At 40.5% G+C, this 20,931-nt stretch overlaps 1 protein-coding gene across 1 annotated transcript in view; it reads left to right on the top strand.

The window, feature by feature from the left end:
- Positions 1–20,931, top strand: part of SEC23B (SEC23 homolog B, COPII coat complex component) — a 42,778-nt gene that overhangs the window by 11,203 nt on the left and 10,644 nt on the right. The window contains exons 5-13 of the mRNA XM_007525575.3: positions 850–935; positions 3,021–3,165; positions 3,570–3,728; positions 5,817–5,932; positions 7,463–7,586; positions 10,194–10,274; positions 11,884–11,973; positions 14,572–14,678; positions 18,139–18,292. Of these exons, the coding sequence (XP_007525637.2) occupies positions 850–935; positions 3,021–3,165; positions 3,570–3,728; positions 5,817–5,932; positions 7,463–7,586; positions 10,194–10,274; positions 11,884–11,973; positions 14,572–14,678; positions 18,139–18,292 (1,062 nt within the window). The remainder of the gene's footprint in view (positions 1–849; positions 936–3,020; positions 3,166–3,569; positions 3,729–5,816; positions 5,933–7,462; positions 7,587–10,193; positions 10,275–11,883; positions 11,974–14,571; positions 14,679–18,138; positions 18,293–20,931) is intronic.

The raw sequence follows: 20,931 nt of genomic DNA, 5'->3' as shown, positions 1-20,931 counted from the left end.
CAGTGCTCTGGTCTCGGTTGGCCTCTCTCTCTCTCTCTCTCCATATATATATATATAAAATATTAAATAGGGAGTCGGGCGGTGACGCAGTGGGTTAAGCGCACGTGACGCAAAGTGCAGGGACACGCGTAAGGATACCGGTTCGAGCCCCCGGCTCCCCACCTGCAGGGGAGTCGCTTCACGGGTGGTGAAGCAGGTCTGCAGGTGTCTATCTTTCTCTCCCCTCTCTCTCTGTCTTCCCCTCCTCTCTCCATTTCTCTCTGTCCTATCCAACAACAAAAGCAACGTCAACAATGGCAATAATAACCGCAACGAGGCTGCAACAACAAGGGCAACAAAAAGGGGGGAAAATGGCCTCCAGGAGTGGTGGATTCATGGTGCAGGCACCGAGCCCAGCAATAACCCTGGAGGGAAAAAAAAAAAGAAAAAAATTAAATATATTAATATATATATAATATTAAATATATAAAATATTAAAAAGAAAATTAGTAGGGAGTTGGGCAGTAGCACAGTGATTTAAGCACATATGCTGCAAAGCACAAAGACCGGCATAAGGATCCCAATTCAAGCCCCTGGCTTTCCACCTGCAGGGGAGTCGCTTCACAGGCAGTGAAGCAGGTCTGCAGGTGTCTGTCTTTCTCTTCCCTCTCTGTCTTCCCCTCCTCTCTCCATTTCTCTGTCCTATCCAACAATGATGACATCAATAACAACAATAACTATAACAACAAAACTACAAGGGCAACAAAAGGGAAAATAAATACTAATAAAAAATTTAAAAAGAACATTTTTAAAAAAGATTAGTCATTCACTTTTTGTGTTGTGAGCAATGAATGTTTCTGGTTCTTTTAGGATATGCTGGGCCTGACCAAGCCTGCCATGCCCATGCAACAAGCAAGACCTGCTCAGCCTCAGGAGCATCCTTTTGTTTCAAGCAGGTGAGCCACCAACATAGAATGTTCTAGATGTGGTAACAGGCATGCTGGAGTAAGGAAAGGAAAGTGGTAGAACTTTGGCTTCCTTATTTTTTTTGGGGGGAAAAAAAAGTTCTAAGTCTAAAATATTTGCTGCTGAAAATGTATATAGCACATCAGAATATATTTAAAATTTGCAAGTAAATTGTACATATATACGTATGATTAATGTGCTGAGAATATTTCTCATTTCTTACCTTGTGCCTAGTTCAAACCCAAGTTCCCATTAATGAACTCTGCTGCTAAATCCTATTCTTGGCCCACTTTTTAAAAAAAATATATATATTTTTAAAGATTTTACTTATTAATGAGAAAGATAGGAGGAGAGAGAAAGAAACAGACATCACTCTGGTACATGTACTCCCGGGGATTGAACTCAGGGCCTCATGCTTGAGAATCCAATGCTTTATCCATTGTACCACATCCCAGACCACATTTTTTTAAAAAATATTTATGAGAGAGAGTAAAAGAGACAAAGAGCTGGCACAAAGTGCTGTACCAGCATTGATGGGGTTCTACTTGTTTTGTCTTTGTTGCTCTCATGCAGCGCTGGGGATAGATTTCAGGGACTTAAACATGAAAGGCAGGTACTGTGCTGCTGAGCCACCTCCCTGGACTGTGAGTGCTTTTCCCATTAATGTATCACCTAGAAGGTCTTGGAACTATATATATTTTTTCCTCCCATTAGATATAATGGCTCTTGTTCTTTGTTATTTTTAAGTAAAGCTGAGAAAATAAAAAGGTTTCTGTTGGGTGTCCTCAAACTAGAGACCAGTCAGTTAGCTAGAATGTTTAGTGCTTGGAGTTTTCCCAAGCTGGATTAATAGTCTGGAAGATGGTAAAATATATTGCCTGACATGCTAGGCACAACCTCTTACTAAGATAAGAGTTTCTCTCTAAGTGATTTCCAAGAATGAAGAAGGTTATCAACTTAATGAACTTTTTTTTGTACTGAATTTATATTAGGTATGTCTGGAGGATTTTCTTGCTGCTTAAAATTTAACTTCTTGGGATTCAGGCGGTAGCACAGTGGGTTAAGTGCAGGTGGCACTAAGTGCAGGGACTGGCGTAAGGATCCCAGTTCAAGTCCCCGGCTCCCCACCTGCAGGGGGGTCTCTTCACAGGTGGTGAGGCAGGTCTGCAGATGTCTATCTTTCTCTCCCCCTCTCTGTCTTTCCCTCCTCTCTCCATTTCTCTCTGTCCTATGCAACAATGATGACATCAGTGACAACAACAATAATAACTACAACAATAAAAAAACAAGGGCAACAAAAGGGAATAAATAAATAAATGAATAAATATTTTTTTAAAAATTTCTTTAAGAGAAAAAGGAAAGAAATGCGTTACTCTCCAACAAGAGATAGATGTGTGTGTGTGTGTATATATATATATTTATTTATATTTATTTTTAAATTAATTATAGAGAAGCAGAGAGAGGTCGAAAGTGAAAGAGACCACAGTACTGAAGCGTCCTACACTGTAGTGGAAACCAGACTGGAACTTGGGTTGAGCACTTGGCAAAGCACCACACTATCTTAATTGAGCTGTTTCACTCACCTGCCACTTTCAGATTAATTGAACTGAATTCATCTTCTTAAACTGATTTTTTTTCATCTTCTTAAACTAATTTTTTTATTATCTTTATTTATTTATTGGATAGAGACAGCCAGAAATTGAGAGATAGAGAAGGGGAAAGAGACACGTGCAGCCTTGCTTTGCCACTCAACACCCCCTTTCCCCCGCATGTGGGGACCAGGGGCTTGAATCCAGGTCCATGTGCATTGCAATGTGCGCTCAATCAGATGCGCCCCCACCCAGCCCCAAATGAATTTTTTATGCTGCATATATAATCTACTAGATATGCTTTAAATTGTATTTTTGATTACAATCTGTTGGGTTGTTCTGTTGCAGTGAACAGTAGCACTAAAGGGAGAAGATGTTAATTTTTTCTATTCTGCATAACTACTTTGTAGAGCATGTGTTACCTAAGGCTAAAGACTAAGGTACTTTATTTGACCAGGATTGATGTGTCTGTTGAAAATCATGTAGATTTCTGCAGCCTGTTCACAAGATTGACATGAACCTCACTGATCTTCTCGGAGAGCTACAGAGGGACCCATGGCCTGTAACTCAGGGGAAGAGACCTTTGAGATCCACTGGTGTGGCTTTATCTATTGCTGTTGGCTTGTTGGAGGTAAGTCAATTCATCAGAACTTCTCAAATTATGCAAATTTGTCCTCAGAAGCTGAGCATGAAGGCCACATTTGAAAATCACTTATGGTCTATGTCAGTTGTATCGGGAAGTGCTTCTGTCATTATTTATACTGAAGGAGCTACTTAGTGTTTTGAAAATATCAGAAATTTCCATGAGGAGCACAAAGCCATTCACGCAATGGAAGTGCTCACATAAATTAAAAACATGTCCAAAACAGGTGGAAGAAATAAGATTTTTCTCTTCATTGCCATCTGCATTATTCTCTGATATTAAATATTTAGAAAAGCCAGCCAGAGTTCACTTTGGAGATTTTCTTTTGGAAAGTGTAAATAAACTTGGTATGATTGTGTGTGCTTCTAAAATATTGTCATTTACTGTCTTAGGGTACTTTTCCAAACACTGGAGCCAGGATTATGTTGTTTACTGGAGGTCCCCCAACCCAAGGACCTGGAATGGTAGTTGGAGATGAATTAAAGGTTCCTATTCGTTCTTGGCATGATATTGAGAAAGACAATGCACGTTTAATGAAAAAGGCAACCAAGGTAGGTATTCTAGCTGGGTACAAACTGTAGTTGTAGTTATTCAGGGCTGGGTTTAGACTCTTAGGGAATGATGGCTACTTTGTTGAAGCCATACTTTATGCATGATAGCTGCTCTGAGGTGACCTTGCAGATACATTTATTTATTTATTTATTTATTTCCTTTTGTTGCCCTTGTTATAGTTATCATTGTCATTGTTGTTGATGTCGTCGTTGTTGGATAGGACAGAGAGAAATGGAGAGAGGAGAGGAAGACAGAGAGGGGGAGAGAAAGACAGACACCTGCAAACCTGCTTCACTGCCTGTGAAGTGACTCCCCTACAGGTAGGGAGCCGGGGGCTCGAACTGGTCTCCTTAGGCAAGTCCTTGGGCTTTGCGCCACGTGCGCTTAACCCGCTGTACTACTGCCTGACTCCCGCAGATACTTTTTTTAAAGAAAAAAATTACTTTCTTGATAGATACTAGAGCACTGCTCAGCTCTAGCATATCCTGGTGCTAGGGATTGAATATTCAAACTATGAGGCTTCAGGCTTGAAAATCTGATGAAACACACTTGTGCTTCTTCCCCAGCCTGATGGTGCAATTTTTCTTTTTTTAGTATGCTTTATTTCTTACTAATGATTTAATACTGATTTATCAGATTGTAAGGAATATAATTGTAATAGGGGTATAATTCCATACACTTCCCACCACCAGAGTTCTGTGTCCCATATCCTCTATTGGAAACTTCCCTATTTATCTTTCTGGGAGTACGGACTGAAATTCTTTACGGGGTGCAGAAGGTCCAAGTTCTGGCTTCTTTAATTGCTTTTTTAATTGCTTCTCTGCTGGACATGGGCATTGGCAGGTTTGATCCTTACCCCAGGCCTGTTTCTGTCTTTCCCTTGTGTGATAGGGCTCTGGAGAGGTGAGGTTCCAGGAAGCATTGTTGAGGCCATCTGTACAGGGAAGTCAGGATGGGATCGTAGTGGCATCTGCAACTTGATGGCTGAATGCAGTAAGATAGGAGGACAAAATGTTTAATAAGTAAGAACCATAAAGTAGGGATAGAGCAGATGCAAGTAGGAACCTTAGGGTAGAAGGAGCTAGGAAGTGTATTTTAGGAATGTTCCTAGGAGCCTATGTCTTAATAATCTTTGCTTGAGCTTGATAGCTAACATGGGGATGGACTAGAAATATTGTCCGGGAAGATGGTGTCAAGAGTTGAGAGTAGAATTAGGAAGCAGGATTAGGCCAGAAACTTGCATGAAAACTTAAAGAAGATATGTAAATGTAATTAACAGTTAAACACAGTGATCTAACCCGGGGCCTATATGTACTCATATTTAGCACAGGACCCTGTACAACCTCCAAGTCCCTGTCAGACTGAGCTCACAGTCCATAGTTACAACTGGGAACATTCTAGGCTGCACACATTTTAGAACCATTCTTCATTGAGTGACAGAGTAGGATGAGCCAGCCTCCCTTCAGAGAGTGGGGCAGTCCCTACCATTGCTATTTCATAGTGAAGGTACAATCCTAAAGAAGCCTACAAAAGGGCTTATAACAATGTTCCCAATGGGTATGACTAGTGATAGTAGAGAGAGGGATCAATCAGAGGTCTAGGCCCATATTATCTATGGGGAGTCCAAGGATTCTTTTTCTAGGACCCTCCTGATGGTGCAGAGCTTGACTGCTGTTAAATTAGAGCAGCTCATGGCCGGGAAGTGACACACCTGGTTTAGCACACATGTTACAAGGACCTGGGCTTAAGGCCCTATCCTCACCTGCAAGGTGGAAGGAAGTTTCAGGAGCGGTAAGTAAGTACTGCAGTACTGCAGGCGTCTCTCTATCTCCACTTCCCCTCTCAGTTTCTTTCTGTCCTACCAAATGAAGAAAAAAAAAAAAAAAATAGAGTACCTCTGAGACTTTCATTAGAGTGGTCAAAATGTTAAGTGTTTTCAGATTGAAAACTACTTTAATTTTATCTGGATGTTTTTTAAGAGAACAGTTTCCACATTTGTATTTGATTACTTTCCTATGGTATGGTAACACTTAACTAGTTTGAATGACAGTACCATGTCCTAGAGCTATTTTTTTCTCTCTTCACAGCACTATGAGATGCTTGCTAATCGAACTGCTACAAATGGTCACTGCATTGATATTTATGCTTGTGCCCTTGATCAAACAGGACTTCTGGAGATGAAGTGTTGTGCAAATCTCACTGGGTATGTTGGCAGCTTGCATTTCAGAAAAGTGAGAGTTTACTATAAGGAAATGGCATGTGATGAAATCAGAGGGATGGGCCAACTTAAATAAACTTAGTTCTGGGATGGGGCCTTTGTAGCTTGGGAGTATATATGGGCCTCTTGGAAAAGGTAGCAGTGATTGGGGTGAGGGCTCAAGGATTCACAGTAAATAGGTCATATTAGCTTAAATTTCGTTCCTCTTTCCCCACCCCATCCCCTTTACCAGAGCAATGCTCAGCTGTCTAGCTTGTGGTGTGTGGGGGGGATTCAACACAATACCTCAGAGCCTCAGTCATGAAAGTCTTTTGCATAACTATTATGCTGTCTCCCTGCTCCAGAGTAGAGATGATGTCTCAGCAGATAAACATTTAACTGTTCTTTGTTGATTAAAAGGCTATTTCTCTCTCTCTCTCACCCACCCCTTTTTTTTTTAATCAGCACTGCTTGGCTCTAACATTTGGTGGTACAGGGGATTGAACCTAGGACTTTGGAGCCTTAGGCATGAGAATCTCTTTGTATAACCATTATGATATTTACCTGCCCAAAAGTCTAATTTTTCTTCTTCTTTTTTTACCAAAGCACTGCTCAGCTCTAGCTTATGGTGGTTCAGGGGATTGAACCTGGGACTTGGAAGCCTCAGGCACAAGAGTCTCTTTGCATAACCATTATACTGTTTCCCCTGCCCAAGTCTATTTTTTCTGTTATTTACTTTGAAATAGTTAGATTCACGGGAGTCGGGTGGTAACGTAGTGGCGCAAAGCGCAAGGACTGGCCTAAGTATCCCGGATGGAGTCCTTGGCGCCCCACCTGCAGGGGAGTCGCTTCACAAGCAGTGAAGCAGGTCTGCAGGTGTCTTATCTTTCTCACCCCCTCTCTGTCTTCCCCTACTTTCTCCATTTCTCTCTGTCCTACCCGGCAACAACAACATCAATAACAACAATGATAATAACTATAACAATAAAACAACAAGGGCAACAAAAGGGAATAAATAAATATTTTTAAAAAGAAATCATTAGATTCATAAGAAATTGCAGAAACAGTACAAAGATCTATTCATATTATTTATCTTAAATTTCTAGTGATATCCTATGTAAATATAGCACAATGTCAAAACTAGGAAATCGAGATTGATGAAATATAATCAAATGTATCAGAGACTGACTTGGATTTCACGAGTTTTACATGCATTCATTTTTTGTTGTTATTGTTGTGTGTATTTGTATAGTTCCATGAGATTTTATCATCTGTACAGATTTTTTTTTTTATTATACACTTTATTGGGGTGGGGTTAATAGTTTTATAGTGTATCTCTGTATTACCACAGTTATTAAGGTAATGCAGACTTATTCTAAATGTCTTCAGAATCTAAATACAAATTGAATTTTCAATTCAAATTAGTCAGGAGCTCCATTATGGATATCATTTCTCCTTTGTGTTCATAAATAACAAGGGAGTGCTGAATGGTTTTCAGTCATCTTAAACTCTCATTTTTTTGTTTTTTCTTGTTAGAGGCCACATGGTGATGGGAGATTCTTTCAACACTTCACTTTTTAAGCAGACATTCCAAAGAATTTTTACTAAAGATTTTAATGGAGATTTCCGAATGGCATTTGGTGCTACTTTGGATATAAAGGTAATATAAACTTCCAAAATTCTAATGGAATAAAAACATTCTTTCTTATTCATCAACTTGTAGAAGCCTCAAGATGCCAGATGCTAGCAACTAAAGATAGATTAAAAAGTCTCCCAAAAGTGTCACAACAAAGCATATTTACTTTGCCATTTTACTTTTCAAGGCTGACTTATATGTTTACTAATATTTTAAGCACAGATTCTCCTCCTGTAGTCTCTACCTTGCTTTAAGATAGCAGGAATTAGAAGGGGGTGGTAGACTAAGCACAGAGGCAATGTTGAGTGTCCACCCAGCCTTTGGTATGAACCACAGCATGAACAGGCCATAGTCTATATTTAGTGCCTGCCTACAGACTAGCCAGAACACTCTGCAATAGTGCAGAGCTATGTAGGGGCTTTGCTTTTCCAGTAAGGACTGGCAGCTTTGTACACTTGATTCTAAGTCATTGAGAAGACATCAGAGGGGTGGTCATTTGAAGATAAATTGCAATTAGGGTGTTGGGCGGTGGTGCAGTGGGTTAAGTGCATGTGGCGCAAAGCGCAGGGACCAGCGTAAGGATCCCAGTTCGAGCCCCCGGCTCCCTACCTGCAGGGGAGTTACTTCACAGGCGGTGAGGCAGGTCTGCAGGTGTCTATCTTTCTCTCCCTCTCTCTGTCTTCCCCTCCTCTCTCCATTTCTCTCTATCCTATCCAACAATGAACAACGTCAGCGATGGCAGTAATAATAACCACAATGAGGCTACAACAACAAGGGCAACAAAAGGGGGAAAAAATGGCCTCCAGGAGCGGTGGATTCATGGTGCAGGCACCGAGCCCAGCAATAACTCTGGAGGGGGAAAAAAAAAAAAAGAAGATAAATTGCAATTACACTATAATCCCTTAATATATTTACCTAAGTGTCTATAGGAAAAGAAAAAAAACACTGTCTTGGGATTATACACAGGTGTCTGTGTATATATACACACACTATGTTATTTTAAAGTTAAATATGAAATGAGCTTTTCCTTATGTTGGCAAATTCATAAGTAAGATATTTTTGAAGTATCCCTTTTTCCCCCCCCTTTTATTTGATAGGACAGAGAGAAACTGAGAGGAAAGGGGGAGATAGAGACAGAGAGAGACAACAACAAGGGCTCTTCTTCACCTGTGAAGCTTCCCCCTGCATGTGGGGACTGCATGCTTGAACCCAAACCCAGGCCCTTGTGCATGGTAATGTGTGTGCTCAGTCAGGTGTGCTGCTCCCCAGCCCTTAAACTGTAGTTTCTTTTAAGTTTATTTGCTTTATGAAGAAGAGAGAGACCAGAGCACCACTTTATTATATGCAGTGCTGGGGTTAAACCCAGGTCCTCATACATGTAGGGAATATACTGTTTACTGAGTCATCTCCGTGGTCACATACTATCGCTGTTGTTGTTTTACCTGACCATTAAGCACTGGCTTATGGTTGTACCAGGGATTGAACTTGAGACCTTGGAGCCCCAGGATGAAAGTTGTCTCTATAACCATTATGTTATCTCTCTGGCCTGAGTTAATTTTATCTTTTACTTATTTCCTATGAGAAATAGATAAGCAGAGTACTGCATGTGATGCCAAAGGTTGAACTGGGAACCTCAAGCATGGAAGCCCAGTGCTGTATCAGTTGTTGTATTTTCTTAGCCACTTGAATTTAGCATTTTAAAGCAACACTAAACACTATGTTCACCGATTAGAAATTATAATTAATAAGTATTTACATGTTACTAGTAAAGATACTCGGGGCTGAGTGGTGGTGCACCTGGTTGAGCACACATGTTACAGTGTGCAAGGACCCGGGTTTGAGCCCCCGGTCCCCACCTCCAGGGGGGAAGCTTCACAAGTGGTGAAGCAGGGCTATATGTGTCTCTCTGTCTATCTCTATCACCCCTCTCTCAATTTCTGGCTTTCTCTATTCAATAAATAAATAAAGATAACAAAAAAAAAACACTTAAACTTAAAAAAAGTAAAATCTTTAAAAAAAGATTATATTATAGTTCATGAAATTGTTATTTTCTATGTGGACGGTAATTTCAGAGTTGAAAATCCTGTATCTTTGGATCAAATATAATACTGTTTTTGAAATATATTTATATGTTAATGAGAAAGAAGAGAAGCAGAGCATCGTTCTGGCACATACAGTGCCAGGGATTGAACTCCAGACCTCATAATTGAGAGTCCAGTGCTTTATCCACTGCTGTATCTCCAGGACCATGATGAAATTGTTTCTATAGGAAGATTTAAGCTTTATTCAGTTCATATTGTCTTATAGAATCTTGTAAGAGCATTTCCATAGACCTCATGGGATTTTCTCTTGATGAACTGATAATAACTACTGTGTTTTTACCTCTTAAATTGTATCTTTGTCAGGAGAAAAAGTTGGCTATCTAATATTTAATATGATAATCTTTTTTTTTAAGATTTATTCATTTATTAATGCAAAAGATAGGAGAGAGAATGAACCAGACATCACTCTGGTACATATGCTGTAGGGGATTGAACTCAGGACCTCATGCTTGATAGTCCAGTACTTTATCCACTGTGCCACCTCTTTCCTGGAGCACAAATGTGATAATCTTATGTGGTTCTGTTCTAGACCTCTCGGGAACTGAAAATTGCTGGAGCCATTGGACCTTGTGTATCTCTGAATGTGAAAGGACCATGTGTATCAGAAAATGTAAGGAAAATCTTTCATTACCCCTACCTCCTATGAGATAATACCTTTTGTTTCACCTCTGAGTGATTATATTGAGTTGTGTATGCAGATATATGTGTTCTTTGAGTAGCAAATTTTGTGTATGTGGAGGGTGAGAACTTTTTTTTTCTGGCTTCAGGGTTATCACTGGGGCTTGGTGCCTGCACCACAAATCCACTGCTCCTGGAGGCCATTTTTCCCATTTTGTTGCTCTTGTTGTTGTTGGTATTGTTATTGCTGATGTTGGATAGGACAGAGAGGAATCAAGAGAAAAGGAGAAAACAGAGATGGCCAGAGAAAGACATACTTGCAGACTTGCTTCACTGCTTGTGAAGTAACACTTCTGCAGGTGGGGAATGAAGAGCTTGAACCAGGATCCTTATGCCAGTCCTTGTGCTTCATACCATGTATACTTAACTTGCTACACCACTGCCTGGCCCCAAATCTTACTGATGGCTTACTTCCTCTAATTACTTTTTTTGCCAAGAGACAAAACTATTTGACCCAGTGAGACCTGTTCAGTGTGGCTGTGGTCTGGATTAATCATAGCCCTTTCTGTTCCTCAGGTCTTATTTACTGAGAGGGTGAACTGTACAGCACAATCATCAGATAGAGACAGAGAGAAACATACGTTTATTCATGCAGGCCCATGTACACATGGCTTGTATATACTCAGTAGTGAGTAGTAGCTCAAAGGGTAGTTAAAACTTAAAAGGAAAAAGAAAAACCCTCTAGATTGTATAGTATCTAAACAAAAGAACAGGGCTGGGGAGATAGCATAATAGTTATGCAAAAAACTTTCATACCTGAAGCCCCAAAGTCCCATGTTCAATCCCATAACCACCATAAACCAGATCTGATAGCTGTCTCTGTGTATCTCTGTATCTTTATGTCATTAAAAATAAATTAATAACAAATTTGTAGAAAAATGACAAGACGGGGGCCTGGCGGTGGTGCACTTGGTTAAGCACGCACATTACAGTGCGCAAGGATCCAGGTTCAAGCCCCTGGTCCCCACCTGCAGGGGGAAAGCTTCACGAGTGGTGAAGCAGGGCTGCAGGTATCTTTCTGTCTCTCTCCCTCTCTATCTTCCCCTCTCAATTTCTCTTTGTCTCTATACAATAAATAAATAAACATTGAAAAAATTTAAAAAAGGAAAAAATGACAAGACAAAGGGAGATTTTGATCTATTATAAGTGGCAAATTTGAATAGATACATGAGGAGACTAATAGAATGTAAAGGGTTTTCTCAAAGCTCCCTCTGTTGTATCCCTTTGATGCTATCTCTTTGCTGATAACTATTCAGAATGTCCTGTTGAAGAAACAATACTAAGTGTCTTCTGTAAAAGAGAACTCAGTATTTTACTTCATTAAAAAATTTTTTTTTTATTTTTTATTTTTTTACCAGAACACTGTTCAGTTCTGGCTTATGGTGGTGCGGAGGATTGAACCTGGGACGTTGGAGTCTCAGGCATGAGAGTCTGTTTGCATAACCATTATGCTATCTACCTTCCGCCATTTTACTTAATTAACCACATTAGTAACTTTTTGCTTTTGTTGTAGTATTAAAAATTCCTCTTGTCAATTCTAGGAGCTTGGTGTTGGTGGCACAAGTCAGTGGAAAATCTGTGGCCTAGATCCCACATCAACGCTGGGCATCTACTTTGAAGTAGTTAATCAGGTGAGTGAATTTCTTTTCTTATTTAAAAAAATTTTTTTTTAAATATCTTTATTTATTTATTGGATAGAGACAGCCAGAAATTGAGAGGGGAGGGGGTAGTAGAGATGAGAAAGAGACAGAGACACCTGCAACACTGCTTCAGCACTTGCAGAGCTTTCCCCCTGCAGGTGGGGACTGGGGGCTTGAACCTGGGTCCTTGCGCATTGCAACATGTGCGCTCAACCAAGTGCGCCACCACCCAGCCCCTGTGAGTGGATTTCCTAGAAAATATTAATGTCGAGGATCAGGCAGTGGCACAACCTCATTAAGCACACACTACAGTACGCAGGAACACTGGTTCAAAGCCCCTGGTCCTCACCTGCAGGGGGAAAGCTTCACAGGTGGTGAAGTAGAACTGCAGGTGTCTGTCTCTTTCCCTCTCTATTTCCCTCTCCCCTCTCAATTTCTGTTTGTCTCTACCCAATAATATATAAATTAAATTAAATTAAAAAATATATTAATGCCTAGTGTTGTATTTTCTGACATTACAAACCAGTTCTCCTGGTTTGTTTCTTCCAGCTGATGCTATTTTGAGTGTGGTTGGCCTAGTATCAGTCTGGCATAGTCCATTTATTTATTTATTTATTTATTTATTTATTTTCCCTTTTGTTGCCCTTGTTTTTTATTGTTGTTGTAGTTATTGTTGCTGTTGATGTCATCGTTGTTAGATAGGACAGAGAGAAATGGAGAGAGGAGGGGGAGACAGAGAGGGGGAGAGAAAGACAGACACCTGCAGACCTCCTTCACCGCTGTGAAGCAACTCCCCTGCAGGTAGGGAGCCGAGGGCTTGAACTGGGATCCTTATGCTGGTCCTTCTGCTTTGTACCACATGTGCTTAACCCACTGTGCTACTGCCCGACTCCCGGCATAGTCCCTTTTATTCTTTTCAACTGCCTGGTCAGAGTCAGATAGCACATTGTTTTGTTTTGTTTTTTTCCTACCAGAACATTACTTAGCTCTGGCTTATGGTGGTGCAGAGAATTGAACGTGGGACTTTGGAGCTTCAGGGATAAGAGTCTCTGCATAACCATTATGCTTTCTCTCCTGCCCTTCATGTTACTGGGTGTGTGTGTGTGTGTAGCTGAGGCCATGCTGCAAGTACCATTTCACTTTTTTTTTTTATTTAGATAGACAAAGACAGAGGGGGTGAGATACCATAGCATCAGAACTTCACCCAGTACCATAAATTTGGTGCCAAGACCATACATAGCAAAGCACTTGGTCTAACCATTGACCTATCTCTCCAGCCCCTGTACTACAGATGAATTTTCAAGTGTGTTAGTTCTTTTCCTATTATTTTACTTTTAAAACTTTTAAGCACATAAGGCCACCAAGTATCTCACCTGGGTAGTGTGCTTGCTTTGCCATGTTATGTAATCCAGGCTCAAACATGGCTTCCACTGCATTGGAAGGAACTTCAGTGCTATGGAGTTTTTCCTCTTTCCTTTTCTTTGTCTCTGTTCTTTCTTTCTTTTTTTTTTTTTTTTTGTCTTCCCAGAATATTGCTCAGCTCTGGCTCTGTGGTGTGGGGGATTGAATCTGCGACTTTGGAACCTAAGGCATAAGAGTCTTTTTGCATAACCATTATGCTGTCTCCCCCACCCTCTGTCTCTGTGTCTCTCTCTCTACCCCTCCACCTCCCTTTCTCTGGAAAACTTGGCCCATCCATACTGGTTAAGCAGCAGAGATGATGACCAAAAAAAAGGTTTTAGGCATATGACTGTACAGCAAAAAAAAAAAAAAAAAGACTATAAAGCAAATACCCATCTACCTACCACTGGTTCTGTATTTACCACTTTACTATATTTACCCTGTTACATTTTCTTTTATTTACTGATTCATCTTATTTTTTGATTCATTTCAAATTATAGTCATTTCTTTAATGCATAAACACTCCAGCATGTATGTCATTATAAGTTTAGTGCATATTTGAATATGGTTCTTTAAAACTTTTTTAAGGTTTACTTATTTATGAGAGAGCCAGAACATCACTGTGGTGTGTGTAGTGCTGGGGATTGAATTCAGGACCTCATACTTGCAAGTCCAAAGCTTTGTCCACTGAGTCACTTTCCAGACCACTTTTTTTTTTTCAGATAAAAAATAGATACTGGGAGTCGGGCTGTAGCACAGCGGGTTAAGCGCAGGTGGCGCAAAGCACAAGGACCGGCATAAGGATCCCGGTTCGAACCCCGGCTCCCCACCTGCAGGGGAGTCGCTTCACAGGCGGTGAAGCAGGTCTGCAGGTGTCTATCTTTCTCTCCTCCTCTCTGTCTCCCCCTCCTCTCTCCATTTCTCTCTGTCATATCCAACAACGACAACAATAATAACTACAACAATAAAACAACAAGGGCAACAAAAGGGAATGAATAAATAAAATAAATATTAAAAAAAAAAATAGATACTGAGATTCCCAGACCTTCCGTATATCCCTCAAAATGTATCAGAGACTTTACTATCACCAATGTGTCAGTTATTTCAGGAAGAGCATGGAAGGTCTGGGGTTGATTGTGTTTGAATTCTCCCACTAATTATAAAGGTGTATGGTTTCTCACCCTGTAGCACAATGCCCCGATTCCCCAGGGAGGTAGAGGTGCCATCCAGTTTGTCACACATTATCAACATTCCAGCACCCAGAGACGCATCCGTGTAACCACCGTTGCCCGAAAGTAAGTAGCCTGATTTTCTTTTCTATTGCAACACTGACATTTTTCTGTAAAGAGATGATTTAGCATCTATAAGTTCATCTTTATAATTCCATAGAATAGTCCTCACCAGTCTTTGATTTGAGGAGGAGGAATTGTTGACTAATCCAGCTTGGTCTATGGGCACTTGCCTAGAGGAGAATCATCTTTTAATAGAGACAAATTCATTAAAAATTATTTTAATTATTTTAATTATCAGATAAATAACCTGCAAGTTAAGTCCTTCTTGTAAACATTTTAAATAAGTTGCCAGTATATGCACTTACTCTACGCCAGAGGACTAACAAGTTTAAGTATAGATATATAAAACATAGTTCTTTACCCACTCACCTCACAAGTAATTATATTACCATACTGGCTTTAACCTTACAATCCTATTTCTGTGCCATTATGTATCAGGAATATGTGTACTTTATCTGTTTATGGCTTTTTATATTAATATATACTTGTCAGCTTTTCTTAGTGTGTCAAGGATATGTTTGTTAATACATATAGGCCTCTATCATTCATTTAAAAAATTTTTTAAAAAATATTTATTTATCCCCTTTTGTTGCCCTTGTTTTATTGTTATAGTTATTATTGTTGTTATTGATCTTGTCGTTATTAGATAGGACAGAGAGAAATGGAGAGAGGAAGGGAAGACAGACATGGAGAGAAAGATAGACACCTGCAGACCTGCTTCACTACTTGTGAAGCGACTCTCCTGTAGGTGGGGAGCCAGGGGCTCGAGCCGGGGTCCTTACTCCTTAACCTGCTGCGCTACTGCTGACTCCATATCATTCATTTTAATGACTGCACATTATGGTATTGCTCAAGTGGGATATATCATTCCTGTCAAAGGGTATTTCAGCCCCTAACTTCCTTCTAGTATGACTGAATCCATATTATTAACTTTGTGTACTTGAGCATTTCTTTCTAACCACTTTGCAGAAGTAGAATTTTTTTTTTTTTCAATTCAGTGTCAGGAAATTATCCCAGTGCCTCAAAACTACATGGTACTACCAGAGTGGCCTACACAGGCAAACTTTTTTCATTGTTTACCTTTAGAAAGAGAGAAGGGGGAATGAGAGGGGAGAGTCACTATAGTACCACACAACTTCACCCCGTGCTGCCCCCATATAATTATAGGTCTTGATTGCTGGACCTATCTCCTAGCTCTAGAAGTGGATTTTTTTTTCCTCTTTTTCTTTTTTTGCCTCTAGTGTTATTGCTCAGGCTCAGTGCCTGTACTACAAATCTGCTGCTCCTGGAGGCCAATTTTTTTATTGGATAGGGCAGAGAAATTGAGAGGGGGGGAAGGTAGAGGAAGAGAAGGATAGACACCTGCAGACCTGCTTCACTGCTTATGAAGCAACCCTCCTGCAGGTGGGAGCCAGGGGCTCGAACCAGGATCCTTGCACAGGTGCTTGTGCTTCATATTGTGTGTGCTTAACCAGGTATGCTATAGCCTAGCCCCCAATAACTATTCCTTTAAGAAACTGATTTGTATTTATTTTCAGTAGTGTAAGGAATATGCCCTGTCTTAATGAGTGCTATAAGTGTTTAATCTTGTTTAGTAGTATGTCACTTTTATTTGTATTTTCCCATTTATCTATGAGTTAAACAATTTTTGTGCTTTTTTAAAAATATTTTATTCATTTTTTAAAATATTTATTTTATTTATTTATTCCCTTTTGTTGCCCTTGTTGTTTTATTGTTGTAGTTATTATTGTTGTTGTCGTCGTTGTTGGATAGGACAGAGAGAAACGGAGAGAGGAGGGGAAGACAGGGGGGAGAAAAAGATAGACACCTGCAGACCTGCTTCACCGCCTGTGAAGCGACTCCCCTGCAGGTGGGGAGCCGGGGTTCGAACCGGGATCCTTATGCTTTGCGCCACCTGCGCTTAACCCGCTGCGCTACAGCCCGACTCCCTGTGCTTTTTTTTTAACCTCCTTCCTTATTGCCACTAGTGCTGGCACTCTGAATCCATTGCTTCAGTGGCCACCCCCCCCCCATTTCTTTTTTTTTTATATTTATTTTATTTATTCCCTTTTGTTGCCCTTGTTTTATTGTTGTAGTTATTATTGTTGTTGTCGTTGTTGGATAGGACAGAGAGAAACGGAGAGAGGGAGGGGAAGACAGAGAGGAGAGAAAGATAGACACCTGTAGACCTGCTTCACCGCCTGTGAAGCGAGTCCCCTGCAGGTGGGGAGCCGGGGTTCAAACCGGGATCCTTATGCCGGTCCTTGTGCTTTGCGCCACCTGCGCTTAGCCCGCTGCACTATAGCCCGACTCCCAACCCCCCCCCCCATTTCTTTTCTTCCTTCATTCCTTTCTCCCTTCCTTCCTTCCTTTCTTGTGTTGAAAGGGAAGTGAGAGATAGAAAAACAGAAAGATGAACATCTACTGACCTACTTCACTGCTTGTGAAGCTTCCCCCTGCAGATGGGGAGAGGGGGCTTGAAACTAGGTCCTTGTGCATCAGAACATGTGCACTTAACTGAGCACACCACTGCCTGGTTCCTGTGCTTATTATTATTATTTTTTATCTTTATTAGGTAGAGACAGCCAGAAATCTAGAGGGAAGGGGGAGCTAGACACAGAGAGAGAGACAGAGCTTCACCACTTGTGAAGTTTTCCCCCTACAGGTGGGGACCTGGGACTTGAACCTGGGTCCTTGAGCATTGTAATGTGTGTGTTCAACCAGGTGTGCCACCCCCCCTTATTGTTTTTTTAAATATATTTAAATTTGCTTTATTTTAATGAGAGAGAGAGACTGAGATACAGATACTACACCTCTGAAGCTTCCTTCAGTGTAGTGGGGGCTGGGCTCAAACTTGGGTCCACATAGCAGAGCTGCATAGTACACATGTAAGCTATTTTGCCGACCCACTTACTGTCTATATCTCTGCCTTCTGTGACTGCCTTTACCTATATTGTGGAAATTTGTTTCTTTTTGTCATTGATTATATTTTTTGTCTTCCTGCTCTCTCTATATGTACTGTCTTTCAGCTTTCCTGACATTGTCTGAAAAATTTTTGTGTATGTATACGTACAAAATGTATATTTTGTATATTCCATGGAAATGGTGCTGGAATGTTGTTTTGTAAATTTGTACATATTGAAACTTTATAAAACTGACTTAGAAGAAACAACGTCGACTTGAATCACAGTTAGATTTTGGAGACTTTACTTTCATAATGTCTTGTGGTACATCAGGGAGTCAGAAGTTAATTTTTCTTTTGAGCTGATAGCTTTCAAAAATGATATGGTAAATACACATAGACACACGTACATGCACACTCACACACCTCCTATGAGTACTTACAATGCGGTTGGGGTTTGTTGTCTTAGATGAAGGAATGGGGCTTGTGTTTCTTTGTCTTAATGGTGTACTGGTTCTGGTCTTTTAAATCTGAATGTGGCACTAACTAGTGCATTGTCAGTTGGGCAGATGCACAGAGTCAGCTTAGGCACATAGAAGCTGCATTTGACCAGGAGGCGGCTGCAGTCTTGATGGCACGACTGGGAGTGTTCCGAGCAGAGTCAGAGGAGGGGCCTGATGTTCTTCGATGGCTAGACCGACAACTCATCCGACTGGTAAGTCAGGGACAGTGGTGCTAGGTTTGACCTTGGTCTTTGCTCTGTTTTTGAGAAAATAAAATTGTGAATTAACTATACTATTTTTGTTTTATCTTTTGACTTTATTATTATTATTATTGATAGAACAGAGAAATTTAGAGGGAGACAGGGAGGGAGACATACAGACACTGCAGGCTTGCTTTCCCCCTACAAGTGGTGACTGGGGGCTTGAAACCAGGTCCTTGTGCACTATAATGTGTGCACTTAACCACATGTACCACCACACAGTCCCAGTCTTACTATTTTATATAGTAAGTCAACAATTCTTTCTTTCTTTCTTCCTTCCTTTCTTTCTTTCTTCCTTTCTTTCTTTCACCAAATTACTGCCCAGCTCTGGCTTATGGTGGTGCAGGGGATTGAACCTGGAACTTTGGAGTCTCAGGCATGAGAGTCTCTTTGCATGACCATTATGCTACCCCCGCCTTTTCTTTATGTGAAATACCAATAGACTGAGAATTACATAAAATACTAGATGTATTTTCCTCTGAAGGGCATATATTATGGCTGGAAAGAAACAGCATGCATGAGACATGTGGAGAGAGGTGAGGATCTGTATGTGTTAGCAGCGGGATTAGACGAGTCATAGTGAATACAGTGGCATGTTTCCTCTCCACAATTCAGATATATATTATTGAAATTGAGTCATAGCCCAGTAAGTGTACAGATAAATCAGGAGAGGAAAACCACACAGTAACTTAAACAGGGAGGGTCTTTACTAACCAAGTGCTAATTAGGACAGTGAGGACTTGGTTTCTAAGGAGTAGAGAAAAATCTGAAGAGTATAGGGATATACAGTCCGGAATGTGGCACAATTGGACTTTGAACCATGAGTTTTCAATTTTGACTTCTGGCACTGCCTATGCCAGAGTGATGCTCAGCTTCTCCCTCCTCTATAAATAAATTAATATAAAAAATAATTTAAAAAAAGAATGTGGGAGTAGCAGATATAAGCAGTACTTCTAGACTGAGCAAGAGCACCCAGGACCATGGCTTCTGCTCCCTCAAGGCTGACCCAAACCTAGGTGATTTGTGTTACATGGCTCACAAGTCGTTCATGGCAAAAAAGTTGCAGTGCTGTGTCAGAGAAACTTGCTAAAAATACACCCTCTAGAATTGGACAAAAACCCACTGTCTGGGTGCTGGGGACATTGTTGACAGAGAAATAATGCAACAGAAGCATACAGGATATGTTCTAGAGCCGAACAAGAACTAAATTGGAACCAGGAAGCAGTGCTTGCCCCCATATATTTATTACCAGAACTCTTCAGCTCTGGCTAATGGTGGTTCTGGCGATAGAATCTAGACCACTGTCCCCCCCTACATCCATTATTGACAAAGTTTAATATTATGGCAGCTGACCAATGAAAAATATTACAAGGGCCCAAATTTATTTCATAACAGGCAAAAAAAAAAAAAAAGGTAAATTTGGAGCCATGAAGCAATAAGTGAATAGTTGGCATGTCTGGTAGTCTTTATTGGAAACTTAGAGCACATATTTGTGATCAAAGCAACTGAAATTCCCAGTGAGGAAACCTATTTGGCTTTGTTCTGCCATATGTTTTCCTATCTTGTCTCATAGAAGCATATTTTTCAAGGGTCACAAACATTTCACAGACAACTTAAAACAGCTCAGTGAGAGGTAGCTGTGCACTTCAGGTTATGTTGGGAATGCTGGACAAATTCTGTCACAAGAGGCCAGGTTATGCAGCTGAAGTGCTCTAGTAGAGCTACAGACTCATTGTGGAAAAGCTTGAATTTAAGCTTAACAACTACTTGCAGTGATGGAGGTGGGTCAGCAGGTAGAGTACATTTCTTGCATGTGTGAGGCCTTAGGTTTAATCCTTGGCACACCACTTGTGACAGAGTGCTCTGGTCTTTCTCATAAAGTAATTGAATCTTTATTTTCTTAATATGTTTATTTCAGAAGATGGGACAGGGGTGTGGGGATGGGAGAATGAATCAGTATCCTCTGACATGTTATACAGAAATCCAAACTTAGGTCTTCATACTTATAAGCCTAGTGCTCCATCCACTCCAAAAAAAAGTTGTATTTTTTTTTTTTTTTTGGAACTGGGAATGAACTTAGAGCCTAGAATAAAAGCAATACCATTAAGAAGATTCACAGGTTCTCCCCACACACACACATACTTTTTTTTTTACTTAGGTAATAAAGAGAAGAGAGACACCTCAGTTCTGGTCTAGCATCTATGGACTTCTTCTGCCACCATTCATGATATTTGTGTGGTGTGGAACTTAAATCTAGGGCCTCAGTCCTAGTAAAGCACTTGTTCTACTTGTGTGAACTGTCTTGAGTATGACTCAGAGAGGTGTGAGATCAGCGTAATGCTCAGTGTATACTGTCCCACATTCAAGGACTCAGACATGAACCCCTGGGAGCCACAGAAGAGCACTTGCATAGTGTTCATGAGTGTTGGGGAAGTGCTGTGGTGTCTCTCCTGCTTTTATTTTTATTAGTTATTTATTTCCTTTGGTTGCCCTTGTTGTTTTATTGCTGTTGTTATTGCTGTCGTTGTTGGATAGGACAGAGAGAAATCAAAGAGAGGAGGGGAAGAGAAAGATAGACACCTGCAGACCTG

The sequence above is a fragment of the Erinaceus europaeus genome, chromosome 1, assembly GCF_950295315.1.
Source record: "Erinaceus europaeus chromosome 1, mEriEur2.1, whole genome shotgun sequence".
Taxonomy (NCBI): domain Eukaryota; kingdom Metazoa; phylum Chordata; class Mammalia; order Eulipotyphla; family Erinaceidae; genus Erinaceus; species Erinaceus europaeus.
Note: the sequence above shows the minus strand (reverse complement) of the source record. Positions and strands in the feature narration are given on the sequence as shown.